The sequence below is a fragment of the Bos grunniens genome, chromosome 5 (assembly GCF_055505025.1).
Source record: "Bos grunniens cultivar Pamir isolate PY7600 chromosome 5, Bosgru_T2T1.0, whole genome shotgun sequence".
Lineage (NCBI taxonomy): Eukaryota > Metazoa > Chordata > Mammalia > Artiodactyla > Bovidae > Bos > Bos grunniens.
Window position 1 is genome coordinate 41,198,575 of NC_141169.1, and position 15,817 is coordinate 41,214,391.

The following is a 15,817-nucleotide window of genomic DNA, read 5'->3' on the forward strand; positions in this document are numbered from 1 at the left end:
GAAACCCAAGTAAGACGGTAGGTGTTGCAAGAGGGCATCAGAGGGCAGACACACTGAAACCATACTCACAGAAAACTAGTCAATCTAATCACACTAAGACCACACTAACTCAATGAAACTAAGCCATGCCCATGGGACAACCCAAGATGGGTGGGTCATGGTGGAGAAATCTGACAGAATGTGGTCCACTGGAGAAGGGAATGGCAAACCACTTCAGTATTCTTGCCTTGAGAACCCCATGAACAGTATGAAAAGGCAAAATGATAGGATACTGAAAGAGAAACTCCCCAGGTCAGTAGGTGCCCAATATGCTACTGAGATCAGTGGAGAAATAACTCCAGAAAGAATGAAGGGATGGAGCCAAAGCAAAAATAATATCCAGCTGTGGATGTGACTGGTGATAGAAGTAAGGTCTGATGCTGTAAAAAGCAATATTGCATAGGAACCTGGAATGTCAGGTTCATGAATCAAGGCAAATTGGAAGTGGTCAAACAAGAGATGGCAAGAGTGAATGTCTACATTCTAGGAATCAGTGAACTGAAATGGACTAGAATGGGTGAATTTAACTCAGATGATCATTATATCTACTACTGCAGGCAGGAGTCCCTCAGAAGAAATGGAGTAGCCATCATGGTCAACAAAAGAGTCCGAATGCAGTACTTGGATACAATCTCAAAAATGACAGAATGATCTCTGTTCGTTTCCAAGGAAAACCATTCAATATCACAGTAATCCAAGTCTATGCCCCAACCAGTAATGCTGAAGAAGCTGAAGTTGAATGGTTCTATGAAGACCTACAAGACCTTTTAGAACTAACACCCCAAAAAGATATCCTTTTCATTATAGGGGACTGGAATGCAAAAGTAGGAAGTCAAGAAACACCTGGAGTGACAGGCAAATTTGGCCTTGGGATACAGAATGAAGCAGGGCAAAGACTAATAGAGTTTTGCCAAGAAAACGCACTGGTCATAACAAACACCCTCTTCCAACAACACAAGAGAAGACTCTATACATGGACATCACCAGATGGTCAACACTGAAATCAGATTGATTATATTCTTTGCAGCCAAAGATGGAGAAGCTCTATACAGTCAGCAAAAACAAGACCAGGAGCTCACTGTGGCTCAGACCATGAACTCCTTATTGCCAAATTCAGACTGAAATTGAAGAAAGTAGGGAAAACCACTAAAGCATTTGGGTATGACCTAAATCAAATCCTTTATGATTATACAGTGGAAGTGAGAAATAGATTTAAGGGCCTAGATCTGATAGATAGAGTGCCTGATGAACTATGGAATGAGGTTTGTGACATTGTACAGGAGACAGGGATCAAGACCATCCCCATGGAAAAGAAATGCAGAAAAGCAAAATGGCTGTCTGGGAAAGCCTTACAAATAGCTGTGAAAAGAAGAAAAGCAAAAGGCAAAGGAGAAAAGGAAAGATATAAACATCTGAATGCAGAGTTCCAAAGAATAGCAAGAAGAGATAAGAAAGCCTTCTTCAGCAATCAATGCAAAGAAATAGAGGAAAACAATAGAATGGGAAAGACTAGAGATCTCTTTAAGAAAATCAGAGATACCAAAGGAACATTTCATGCAAAGATGGGCTCGATAAAAGACAGAAATGGTATGGACCTAACAGAAGCAGAAGATATTAAGAAGAGATGGCAAGAATACACAGAAGAACTGTACAAAAAAGATCTTCATGACCCAGATAATCACGATGGTGTGATCACTCACTTAGAGCCAGACATCCTGGAATGTGAAGTCAAGCGGGCCTTAGAAAGCATCACTACGAACAAAGCTAGTGGAGGTGACGGAATTCCATTGAGCTCTTTCAAGATGATGCTGTGAAAGTGCTGCACTCAATATGCCAGCAAATTTGGGAAACTCAGCAGTGGCCACAGGACTGGCAAAGGTCAGTTTTCATTCCAATCCCAAAGAAAGGCAATGCCAAAGAATGCTCAAACTACTGCACAATTGCACTCATCTCACACGCTAGTAAAGTAATGCTCAAAATTCTCCAAGCCAGGCTTCAGCAATATGTGAACCGTGAAATTCCTGATGTTCAAGCTGGTTTTAGAAAAGGCAGAGGAACCAGAGATCAAATTGCCAACATCCGCTGGATCATGGAAAAAGCAAGAGAGTTCCAGAAAAGCATCTATTTCTGCTTTATTGACTATGCCAAAGCCTTTGACTGTGTGGATCACAATAAACTGTGGACAATTCTGAAAGAGATGCGAATACCAGACCACCTGACCTGCCTCTTGAGAAATCTGTATGCAGGTCAGGAAGCAAGTTAGAACTGGACATGGGACAACAGACTGGTTCCAACTAGGAAAAGGAGTACGTCAAGGCTGTATATTGTCACCCTGTTTATTTAACTTATATGCAGAGTACATCATGAGAAATGCTGGACTGGAAGAAACACAAGCTGGAATCAAGATTGCTGGGAGAAATATCAATAACCTCAGATATGCAGATGACACCACCCTTATGGCAGAAAGTGAAGAGGAACTAAAAAGCCTCTTAATGAAAGTGAAAGTGGAGAGTGAAAAATTTGGCTTAAAGCTCAACATTCAAAAAATGAAGATCATGGCATCTGGTCCCATCACTTCATGGGAAATAGATGGGGAAAGAGTGGAAACAGTGTCAGACTTTATTTTTCTGGGCTCCAAAATCACTGCAGATGGTGATTGCAGCCATGAAATTAAAAGATGCTTACTCCTTGGAAGGAAAGTTATGATCAACCTAGATAGCATATTCAAAAGCAGAGACATTACTTTGCCAACAAAGGTCCATCTAGTCAAGGCTATGGTTTTTCCTGTGGTCATGTATGGATGTGAGAGGTGGACTGTGAAGAAGGCTGAGCACCGAAGAATTGATGCTTTTGAACTTTGGTGTTGGAGAAGACTCTTGAGAGTCCCTTGGACTGCAAGGAGATCCAACCAGTTCATTCTGAAGGAGATCAGCCCTGGGATTTCTTTGGAAGGACTGATGCTAAAGCTGAAACTCCAGTACTTTGGCCACCTCATGTGAAGAGTTGACTCATTGGAAAAGACCCTGATGCTGGGAAGGATTGGGGGCAGGAGGAGAAGGGGATGACAGAGGATGAGATGGCTGGATGGCATCACTGACTCGATGGACATGAGTCTCTGTGAACTCCGGGAGTTGGTGATGGACAGGGAGGCCTGGCCTGCTGGGATTCCTGGGGTCGCAAAGAGTCGGACACGACTGAGCGACTGATCTGATCTGATGTCTTAATACTCAACACTCTAAGCTTAGAAGTTCAGAATTATTTTGTGTGTATAATGTTAACTGTAATGTTAAAACTGAGTAACGCAGTGTGCAATGATGTTAGCTAGCAATAATAATTGATATTAGATCAATTATAATAATTGATAATAATAATAATTGCTAATAGCTAGCAATAAATGATACATTTCCTTATCTAGGGAATGTTTCGGGATGATTTGTTCCCTATCAAACCATATGCCCTACTAAAAAACTAAATACAAAGAGAGAAGAAGAACTACAGAAATTTGAAACATTTTTTAGCAAATGTCTTCAGGACAATTTACTTCATTCAGTGCAGGTAAATTAGTATGATCTCATTTTTAATTGAAAGATGATATGAGTAAGTATATAAAATGTAAATGTATAATTTAGAAATTTTTATACAACCAAACCCCATCTAATCATCAATGTTTTAGATATAAAACATTTTCCAGCATCCTAGAATCCCCTACCTGCCTGATTGAGAAGCAATAATTCCTTTCCTCTTTTATAAAGATGATCACTGTCTTGACATTTGTAATCACCATTTCTTTACTGCTTCTAGTTTTGCCATGTATCTATGCATACTTAAACAATAGAGCTCAATTTTTGTTTTAATTTTTATATGAACAGAAGCAAAATGTTTATTCTTTATGTTTGGCTTTAATTGCTCAATGCAATGTTTATGAGATTCACCCAGGTCTTTTATATTGTGTCTATGTGGAGCTATCTTTTAGTTTATCCTAATTTAAATTCTCAAGTCTTCTTGTATAAAGATTGCTATCTTTTATCAGTTCTAGCCATTTCTTAGCCATTGTCTCCTCAGAAACACTTCTCCCCTATCCTTCTTCTAATAGTCCAACCAGAAAATTGAAATTCTTACCCCATCCCACAGGATTCTTAACTACTCAGCATACATGATTAATCTATTTTGCTATACCTGCTGCACTATAAAAAATATCTTTTGACTTATCTTTAGGTTCACTAACTTTTTGTTTATCTAAAATGCTATTAAACTAATCTATGACATTTTTGGGCTACCCCACTGGCTCAGCAGTAAAGAATCTGCCCGCAGTGCAGGAGACCCAGGAGATGCAGGAGACACAGGTTTGATCCCTGGGTCATAAAGATCACCTGGAGGGAAAAAGGGCAATCCACTCCAGTATTCTTGCTGGGAAAATCCCATGGACAGAGGATCCTGGAGGTCAGTCCACGGGGTAGCAGAGTCAGACACGACTGAACATGGCTTGCCACATGCATATTTGCCCCCAAAAGTAAGTCAACAAAAGATTCAATTTCACTGCGCTCTCTGAATGCAAAGACAACAAAAAAGAAAAAGATGGCTTCTTTTAACTATAGCTATTGTATTTCTCCTTTTTAGAAGTTTCACTTGGTTCATTTTCAAATCTCCTTAGTCATGCAATACTTCCGGTTTCCTGATACCTGAAAAAATGTTCAAGCTTATCTTTTTTGCAGACTCTGTTTCACAGTTCTAATATTTGGACTCTTCAGTTCAGTTCAGTTGCTCAGTCGTGTCCGACTCTTTGCGACCCCATGAATTGCAGCACACCAGGCCTCCCTGTCCATCACAAACTCCCAGAGTTCACTCAGACTCATGTCCACCGAGTCAGTGATGCCATCCAGCCATCTCATCCTCTGTTGTCCCTTTCTCCTCCTGCCCCAACCCCTCCCAGCATCAGGGTCTTTTCCAATGAGTCAACTCTTCGCATGAGGTGGCCAAAGTACTGGAGTTTCAGCTTTAGCATCATTCCTTCCAAAGAACACCCAGGACTGATCTCCTTTAGAATGGACTGGTTGGATATCCTTGCAGTCCAAGGGACTCTCAAGAGTCTTCTCCAACACCACAGTTCAAAAGCATCAATTCTTCAGCACTCAGCTTTCTTCATCGTCCAACTCTCACATCCATACATGACCACTGGAAAAACCATAGCCTTGACTAGATGGACCTTTGTTGACAAAGTAATGTCTCTGCTTTTTTAAATGCTATTTAGGTTGGTCATAACTTTCCTTCCAATGAATAACCATCTTTTATTTTTCTATTATTATTATTTTTATTTTAATATCACGGCTGCAATCACCATCTGCAGTGATTTTGGAGCCCCCAAAAATAAACTTTGACATCGTTTCCTTAGATGACCTCTTTTGCTCTGAGTTGACCGTGAAGCTTCTTTCTCATGTTGTCATCTTTATTAGTAGGTTTTGTATATTAAAATGTACACTTGTCTTTAAAAACTTATGTTACTTGAGAAAAAGGACAAATATCTATTCCTTCAGAGAAGATGTAAGTTTTTTTTTTTTCTAGGCATCTAACCAAAACAACTTTCAATAGTCTCCTGATGTTTTTTGGAAACACATGTGATGTTAATTTGATCTGTAAATCAGTTGTGAATTAAGAGCTACAGTGTCTCAAATTTATTCAAGTCTCCCAGATTTATTCAAGTACACAATGGCAACCCACTCCAGTACTCTTGCCTGGAAAATCCCATGAACAGTGGAGCCTGGTAGGTTGCAGTCCATGGGGTCGCTAAGAGTCGGACACGACTGAGCGACTTCACTTTCACTTTTCACTTTCATGCTTTGGAGAAGGAAATGGCAACCCACTCCAGTGTTCTTGCCTGGAAAATCCCAGGGATCGGGGAGCCTGATGGGCTGCCGTCTATGGGGTCACACAGAGTCAGACACGATTGAAGTGACTTAGCAGCAGCAGCATTAGTCACATAAAACTGAAATTACCTCATTTATGTTATAATTTCCTCTTATAAGAAGGGACTGTCCAGAAATTTTTAAGAAATTAATAGATGGTTTAGAATGCCAAATTAAATTTCCCATATATAATTATGTTCCAGGGGTATTGTGCTAGTCTGTAATGTAGCTCAGACATGGTGGATATGAAGCAGATAAATTTTTTAAAAACCTATATTGTAGCAGGGGGAGCAAAAAGGGATTGATTGCAATACATGAAAGTTACCTACAAAAAAAGTAATTCTTTGCTAAGGCAGAAGAGTTTTTACTGGATGATCTTCAACCTCAACCCTGTTCTCTACTCCCAGTTACCCTCCCGCTAATAACAAAAAGTCAGAGCATTCTCACTCTACCCTGTAACACAAAATATTACCCAATTCAGAACAGGGATGTACCATCAGGAAACAGGCAGCTGCAGGCAATTCACTGGAGAAGAGAAAATCGTAAATCCTATCAGTCACACTGATTTTCATATTAAAAAATTATGTCCATAGTGAACACCACTGACAGAGTTGCACTTAATATGTTTATTTCAGTAAGTGCAGAAAAAAATCCTGTTAACTGTTTGCAGCTACCACTTTGTCACAAGGAAATCCCCTTGCTATAATAGTCTGACATGGAATTTAGACCAATGTAGGACATGGCAACCCACTCCAGTACTCTTGCCTGGAAAATCCCATGGACGGAGGAGCCTGGTAGGCTGCAGTCCATGGGGTCGCTAAGAGTCGGATATGACTGAAGTGATTTAGCAGCAGCAGCAGGACATAAAAAGCAAACCAGTAAGCAGCAATGAAACTGACAAGAAGGCCATCTCTTTTGCTACCTCTGCACTCTTTCATCAATATATGTCTTACTGTCTTGATGAAAAATAGCTAAATAGTTCACACATAATCAATGCTTGCCAGAATTAGATTTATAGGGGCTCCCTTTTCTTTACATCTAAAATTCCCATGTAAAAGTATATTTTTAATTATGGTAAATACTTATGTTTTGATAATGGTTAGTAGTGTTTTTAGTGTTCCAAATAGAAGAAAAAAAAATTAATGACTATTTTTTTAAATAAATCGGTCTTATTTTTTGTATAGTACTCAAGTGAAAAATTCTTAAAATTTCTACGAGAATTTGAAAATAGAATATATTATGCCCACTGGGTTATATCCTGAAATTATATCCTGGATTATATCCTGAGATTATATCCTGGTTTATATCCTGACAACTGATTGTACTCCAGGAGAACACTTCAGTTAGCAACTCCTATAGTGGAATGTAACATACACAGATTAATACAAAGTTTAGATGGATTACAGACTTACATGTGAAAAACAAAACAAAGTTTTAAAATTCACAAATGTGCTTTTAAAATGTTTATTACTTCATTTAAATACAATGTTCATTTTTTATTTCTTCATAATTATCTTTTGGAACAACTGGCATGTAAATACAAAGTAACAATGAGAAATATCACAGGAACAAATAGTTCCATTATTTCTGACTTTTTTTTTAAACTACACAACAAATAAAACATAGATCCTTTTGAAAATGGAGAATCAGGGTTAAAAATACATAAATTACCATTAACATAAATTTAAAGGCTTCATATAATAAAATTCTCAGTTTTGAGTCTATTAAATAGACTAGTTATCTATTATAGGCTTCCCTGGTGGTTCAGATGATAAAGAATCTGCCTGCAATGCAGGAGACCCAGGTTCAATCCCTGGGTTTGGAAAATCCCCTGGAGAAGGGAATGGCAACCCATTCCAGTATTCTTGCCTGGAGAATCCCATGTACAGAGGAGTTTGGTGGGCTTCAGTCCATGGAGTTGCAAAGAGTCAGACATGACTAAGCAACTAACAGTTTCACTTCACTTTCATCCTATCACAGGGAATAGTTTGAAATAAGAAATTTTGGCCAGGGCCAACAGATTTACCACTCCCCACCCTCCAAATTTCTTTTAAAGCAGAAATGACACTTAAATGGTTACCTAGGTACTTGACCCTGGCACTCCTATTATGAAGGGAAGTGAAGTGAAGTGAAAGTTGCTCAGTCGTGTCCAACTCTTTGCAACCCAATGGATTATAAGGTCCATGGAATTCTCCACGCCAGAATACCGGGGTGGGTAGCCTTTCCCTTCTCCAGAGGATTTCCCCAACCCAGGGATCGAACCCACGACTCCTGCACTGCAGGCAGATTCTCTACTAGCTGAGCCACAAGGGAAGCCCAAGAATACTGGAGTGGGTAGTCTATCTCTTCTCCAGCAGATATTCCTGACCTAGGAATAGAACTGGGGTCCCCTGCATTGCTGGCAGATTCATTACCAACTGAGCTATCAAGGAAGCCCAACACTCCAACTATAGGAATTTATTTAAACAGTTCAGGTATAATTTAGAAGACTAGGTTAACAGGTACCCATCATAGCTAAAGCTCCTTTCTGTTTCAGCAAACTGGAATGTTACATTCTTACCCCATGGTCTTGGTGGGAGTTGTAGAATTCTATAATTCTGAAAATAGTTTCTATTTTGACTGATGTAGAATTTGCAGGTCACAAATTAAGGAAAAAGATGAGTACTAATATTTGGAGTGAAGAAGATTGGGAACAAGTAGTCAATGGTGTGGTTTAGCACTTAAAATCAAAATTAAAATATAACAATATCACTTGAAGGACTGAACATTTTATTTACACCAATTATAAAACTTTATGATTTCATATTTGAAGACAGAGTTGCAATATAGGAAAGAGAATAGCTACATCTTTCTTGGATAGGAGGATTTTGACAACATGTTAGTTTCTTATCAGCACATTTTATGGCATTTTGTTTTAGATAAAGTTGTATGAGATGCATTGTTTACATCAGCAACAAAAATAACTCATGTTCCAGCAAAGGGCTTCATTAGTGCAAATTCAATGTCTATTTACAAGTATATATGATAACTGCATTTTAAAGCAATCTAAGAAGGAATGTATTAAACTTTTCTATTTTTATTCCACTTCACAGAATATATAGATGGTAATCCAGCAATAGACCTGTCTTAATCATAGAATGCAAAATAAACATAACCTTCATTATGAGTAACAAAACAAAAAATTATCCACTTTGTAAATTTCAGTATGAGTACTACAATCAAGTACTTTTTAGATTCCCTTTTATTACTTAATCCATAAACTTAATTAGGATATATAAGAAATATTACATTTAAAATAGTTCTTTAAAATATATTTTCACTGGTAACAATTTTGTACATTTTTACAAAATAAAATCTATAAACATTCCTTCATATACATATAGCAAACAGCAAGTAGTGGAAATTATTCTTTTATACATAAACATTTTTTAAAGATATTTACAAGAGAAGATAACCATTTTTCTATCCAAAGATAAAGATTTCCAATATCCCTCTTATTCAACAGATGTTCTTCTCATTTTTTCAGCTAATTCTTTTCTTACTTCTATATGTTTTTCTAAATTTTGCACTTCATGTGGAAGATTGATGTCCCAAACAGATAAGCAAGACTGTATCTCTAGAAAATCAAAAAAACAAATCATGTTACAAAGATCTGCCATGAAACATTTTTATCTTTTGTTAATTTATATTTAGCTGTTGGACCAATGTGTATGTGTGTATATATTTATGTGTGTGTGTGTGTGTGTGTGTGCTCAGTCATGCCTGACTCTGTGGCCCCATGAACTGTAGCCTTCCAGGCTCCTCTGTCCATGGAATTTTCCAGGCAAGAATACTGGAGCAAGTTGCCATGCCCTCCTCCAGGTCATCTTCCCGACCCAGGGATCGAACCTGGATCTCTTAATTCTCCTGCACTGGCATCTAGGTTCTTTAACATTAGTGCCACCTGGGACTACACACACACACACACACACACACAATATACACATATGCATATAAAAGTAACATACTAAATTATTACCATTTATAAGAAATTATATTTGGAAAGTGTTTTAAAATACATTATAGAACTAACTACTAAATTTTAACAATGGACCTTTAGTAACATAAAACTTCATTTTCTGAAAGAATAAAGCTTTTTCAAACACTTTTCAAAATCAGACTATGATTTGGATAATACGGAGTAGGTAAGATCTAAGGAAAAATACCCATGTTGGGTTTGAGCTAGTTCTCATTTAATAGTGGTTGCTAGCTCTACTTCACCAGAAAAATATATTACACTGCTAAATCACTAAAACTTAATTTTGAAGATTTATTTCTAGATTATTTGAACTATAAAGAAGCTATCAATTAAAAATGCCTAAAGTTGTATGCATATGTAATATTTACCTAAATGTATAAAAACATAATATGTTATAATCATTCATGTCATTGCAGTCTGCTTGGAACACAGTATCCTATTAAACATTACCTTTTTGGTGTTGTGTACCTTCAGCACTTTTCCGGTTATACCCCAAAACCAGCATGACATTTTTAAGGCTTCCTTTATTAAAAAATAAAAGAGTTCTGTTAAAACAATATAATAAGTTGGACTTTAAAGAGTACAACAGTTCATATTTTAAGACACAAAAACCTTGGAAATTAACTTACAATTCCACTACTTAAGAGATCCCTCAACTGAGTTTGAACAAAAAATACTCTGTAAGGTGATGAACGAAAAATACTCTGCAAGGTGACCAGTACGTTTTTAAAGTTAGAAAATCTGATCTACCTTCTTGTTATGATTCTTATTGTGTGAATCTGAGAAAACAGCTTAAATTCTCTGCAAAATGGGCTCAATATTTATATATTACTCCTCCAACAAAAGCTATATATCAAAGAGAGAGTGTAAGTTCCTTTTAAAGGAATGTATTAAAGAGAGACAAATGGAGTTTTATGGTCTAGTGATGAGATTAGCTACTAAACAGTAACTAAGTTAACTCCGCAAAATGAAACAGCACACACAAAACTTTGAGGTAGGATGAAGCATGTATTTAAGAGGGGCTGAACTTTCTTCTGGAGCAGAAAGAGCAAAGAAGAATACAGCAAAAGACAAGGGTGAGAAAACTGAGGTGAAGCTAGATCATGCCATATATTGTATATTATGTTTAAATTATTTAAAAAATCAATTAAACCCATTGAAATTGCCCTTTAATGTCAGTAATGAACAACCATTTGGATACCAAGTACATACAAATTAAAGGATACAACAACCTTGGTGAGTAAGACTAGAGAGACAACCCCCCATACACCTACTACTTTGCTCGCATGGACAAGTGTCCTGGCAGTCGTTAGTCACTGCTGCTGCTGCTGCTAAGTCGCTTCAGTCGTGTCCGCCCCTAATTCTAACTTTCCTGCAACTCTGACACCTATTCATGGAAAATTTGTGAGACTGAAGAGAAACATTGGTCTGTCCTTAATACATTCCTGTAAAAGGGTTTACTGTTGTCTCCATCCTGTTCCAACATTTTTATCATTCATTTGCTAAAGTTACATCCATTGATGTTGTTCAGTAGCTAGGTCATGTCCGACTCTTTTGTGACCCCACGGATGGTAGCCCACCAGGCTCCTCTGTCCATGGGATCTCCCAACAACAATACTGGAGTGGGTTGCCATGGTCTCCTCCAGGGAATCTTCCTGACCCAGAGATCAAATTCACGTCTGCATTACAGGTGGATTTTTTTTACTGTGGAGCCACCAGGGAAGCACCAAAGTTACATAAACTCTAGTTTTATAGAACTTAAGCCCATTTTTGTGATCAACTCTGTATAAATACTAAGTCTATTCCCTAAAGCAAATAACTAGTCAAAATAAGAGTTAAGTGTGAGCATCATGTGCTATCATGATTTCTTCATAGTTGAGTAGAAAAGTAGGAACAACAGAAAACATAAAGTAAATAAAAGATAATGATTTCCCAATATTTGTATATAGATTATGAAGTATATATTGCTATAAGAATATACACTGGTAGCAATATATACTGTACAAAAATATAAATTTATTTACAGAAAGAAAAACTAAATGGTATTCCTTAACAAGGGTAGAAAGTTTAAACTAAGATCAAAATAATCATCTGCTTATAACATTATATATTTTTTGCCTTAATTATAAAGAAAAAAGAGAAAGTAAGACCTAAATTTAGTGTTCATTTGAAATACCTGCTTCTCTTATGGGACTAAAAACATCTACTCACTTCATGCTTATAAGGCCCCTATTCAAAATATATCTTGCAAAATTTCACTATGAATTTCTGAGACACTTCATACAATGTTGGGAAGTGAAGAAAAAACATATTCTTATAGTCTTAAGAGAATATGAAAAAAGATTTAAAGGAAGTAAACTTGCCTAACTGTGCAGTCATCATGACTCTAACAGAATCACAAAAGTTGTGAATTATACGTATAATCCGACGAGTTGAAAGATCAAGGAGTAAGATATGGCCTCCTCCAGTTCCTATCCAGAGAGCAGTGTTCTTCTGGAGGCAGAGAGTCTTCACTCTCCCAGAATAAGACATTTTGTGTTTCAATTCCTTGCTTACTCTGACCAGTTCCTCCCTAAACCATAAAGAAAGCATGCATTAATCCTTTTTGTTCAAAAATAAAGAGATAAAATAAATGTGACTATATATACAGACACACACACACATAATATATATATACAACATTTTGGATTATGAATACATGACAAGAATCATTACATATCATTAAAATTATATGAAATTTTGCTAAATATAGAATGTCAAATTTTGCTAAATATAGAACGTCAAAGAGCCACATTTTGCTACTTAAAGCATAAATTATCAAAGATAACACAACAATTGCCTCTCAACTTCAAGAAACTCTGAAATAAATAAGATGGATATAATTTTTATATATAACAAACCTATACAATGCAGCAAAAAATGAATAGTATCTGTTCAATATAAAGAAAAAAAGCATTACTTTCAACATTTTTTTCATGAAGTTTAAAAGTTATAAAAGAAAATAAAAACTATAATCATCTACATGTAAAAGATATGAATCCAAATCACTGAATTTTTTCCTGAGCTAATGAATAATTCATGACAAAAATGAGGTATCCAGAAGTAAAAAATTCCAATAATTTTAGAACTCTAGGAAAGGACTAGGCAGAACTGTCAGGTCTTCCAAACAGAAATCTCCTCACCATCCAGAGAAAAACTAAAGTGTTAGTAAACTTTGAAATCTCAATTTACAGATATGGTATATAATCAAAATGTTCTCTAGAAGATAAAAAAAAAAAATTCTATACAGTAAAACCAAAATAAAACTATATAGTAGCTAGCAAATAAAACTGGTGATGGTCCTGGACGCCAGCGGCAGCACACAAGGTGTGCGGGTGATGTGAAGTCTCCTACACACTTGAGCCTGGTCAGTCTAGCACATTTTCCACCCAGATTTTATATTGTTTTGTGACTTTTTCTTTGTAATACTTTGTAATAGACATGTAAGAAACCATGTCTATTATGATTCTATTTTTTTCCAAAGACGAAATTTGCTGGATACCAACAGATGGTGCCAAAAATTATTAACGATTTTGTTTCTAAATTTTTTTAACATTTATCTATTTAGAAGTATAAAGGAAGAAAAATAAGCCATAATTTCTCCCTCTGTGAAATCTGAAGGGTAAGGACAGTTCTTACAGGCATGAAATAAAGAAGCAATGACACTGTACCTACATTCAACAACACAGTGCACACTTAAACATTTGTTAAGCAGACAGGTCCCATAGTACTCTTTCCACAATAAAAGAAATTAAAGAAAATATTAATTTACTTTAAAAAGTGCACACAATCTATTAGTTCACAGAGTTTTTCAGTCTTCTTATCCCACACTTCCACAAATGGGCTATTTTTCTTAGCAACATAGAGAGCGGTGTCTACCACCACTGCTATGATGTTGGAATCACAGAAAGATGCATAGGAAAATCTAGAGGGAAAGAAAAGAATGTCATTTAATTTTTTTTTATTATTTTCAAATGTAATACAACTTCATATTAGCTCTTAATGCATATAAAGGATTAACACTATTTTGAAAAAGAAGCAATTATTTCATATTATCCCCTAACCATTCTGAACAGAATACTTTGATACTTCACCTACTTCTGGTTACTTCATATTTCTTCCTTGATAATAAAATTTAAATTTGCTTCCTATTTTATTTTCTATTTTATTAAGTTCAGTTTTATCTGGTTATTTATAGAATATTATTTTATCTGAATATGTAAAGTATTTTGATGTCTAAGAAAATCATCATAATATCTGTAACTTTATAATACTGAAAAAAAATCCACATTGTCAAGAATGACTGGGATATTAAGGGTCACCCATTTACACTTAAAATCATAAGACCTTTAAATCCACCTTAGTGGCAGTCTTCAAATATTAAAATATATCTGCCTCAACACAAGCTAGTCAAGGTATGGGGGAAAAAAATCCACACCATCATCCAAATATTAGAATGCAAATTGTCATTTTTCTTTCCCCTTTGAAAATAAAGGAAAATGACAGACATTTTTAAACATCTACCTTCCAACCTAGTATATTTGGCATTTCACAAACAGATTGGCAACCAAAGGCCCCATCTGCATGGCAAACTCCAAGTTGTACTTCAAGGCTTAATTTAAATGTCAGCTCCTCTCAAATTCTTCCCTGACTTACTGAAACAGACCAGTCATTCCTTTTTCCATAACTGATGCATTAAATATAAAATATTAATCTATAATGATATTACAGATATTATTAAATATAAAATCATATTCATTAGTATGTCCTGACACTACCCTGTCTGTTTGCCATGGTATCTTCCTAATTGGAGAGAGATATTAGACAATGGGTGACAACTTCTGAGAAGTGTCTGTGAAACTGGGTGCTAATCTCTTTCTGAAAATGAATATCTTTGAGAGCCTGATATTTATGGCCATTCTATCTAGTAAAGCACCTATATTCCAAATCTTAAAGGGAATTTTAGGGGGCTAATTGATACCATGACCTCATAACATTCTATGTAAAATACAAGAATGCGGGGAGGGGGATGCTTTTCTTCTTATATCTTCAGGCCTGTTTAAGTTGGTTAAAAGTGGAAATTACAGAATAAGAATGTGCGTGTGTGCTAAATTGCTTCAGTCATATCTGACTCTTTGCAACCTTACGAACTATAGCCCGCCTGGCTCCTCTGTCCATGGGATTCTCCAGGCAAGAATACTGGAGTGGGTTGCCACTTCCTTCTCCAGGGGATCTTCCCAACCCAGCAATCAAACCCGTGTCTCTTACATCTCCTACACTGGGAGGCAGGTCCTTTGCCACTACCGCCACCTGGGAAGCCCAAGTGAGAATACGTTTAACCAAATATTTACCACATGCTAGGAAACAAATCTCCGGGAAAAAAAAAACAACAGAAAATCCTCATGCATGAGAACTTACCATATATAGCAGTGTATCTGAACTCTGACCACACTTTAGAATCACTTGAGAGTCAAACATAAATACAAACATGGGGGACCCACCCCAGTCTTAATTCATCTGCTTTAATTGCTTTGAGGCAGGTCTTGGGCATCAGATTATTTTTAGCTACCTAGTGGCTTCTAATGTGCAGCCAATTAAGCAGTATGTCTAGTGGTATTGAGAAAATTATTTTTAAAAGTACATTTATAAACCTTTGTGACAGCTATTGTGAGGGGAAATAACAAATACAATGGAAGAAAAAAAATCTAAGGCACCTAATTGCCACAGTGGGATCACAGACAGCCACCCAGAAGTGACTCTTAGACTAAACAGACAAGAGGCATAGTAGTCATCCAGAAAAACAAAGAACCATATGTAAATA

At 36.4% G+C, this 15,817-nt stretch overlaps 1 protein-coding gene across 4 annotated transcripts in view; it reads right to left on the reverse strand.

Annotated features, from left to right (window-relative positions):
- Positions 1 to 7,389: 7,389 nt before the first annotated feature.
- The window catches only part of LRRK2 (leucine rich repeat kinase 2), a 211,469-nt gene continuing 203,041 nt past the window's right edge, over positions 7,390 to 15,817 (reverse strand). For all 4 annotated transcript variants that reach the window (XM_086399919.1, XM_086399918.1, XM_086399917.1 and 1 more), the window contains 4 exons: positions 13,769 to 13,921; positions 12,321 to 12,529; positions 10,408 to 10,479; positions 7,390 to 9,555 (listed from right to left, as the gene is read on the reverse strand). In XM_086399919.1, the coding sequence (XP_086256045.1) occupies positions 9,434 to 9,555; positions 10,408 to 10,479; positions 12,321 to 12,529; positions 13,769 to 13,921 (556 nt within the window). In that variant the 3' untranslated portion in view covers positions 7,390 to 9,433. The remainder of the gene's footprint in view (positions 9,556 to 10,407; positions 10,480 to 12,320; positions 12,530 to 13,768; positions 13,922 to 15,817) is intronic.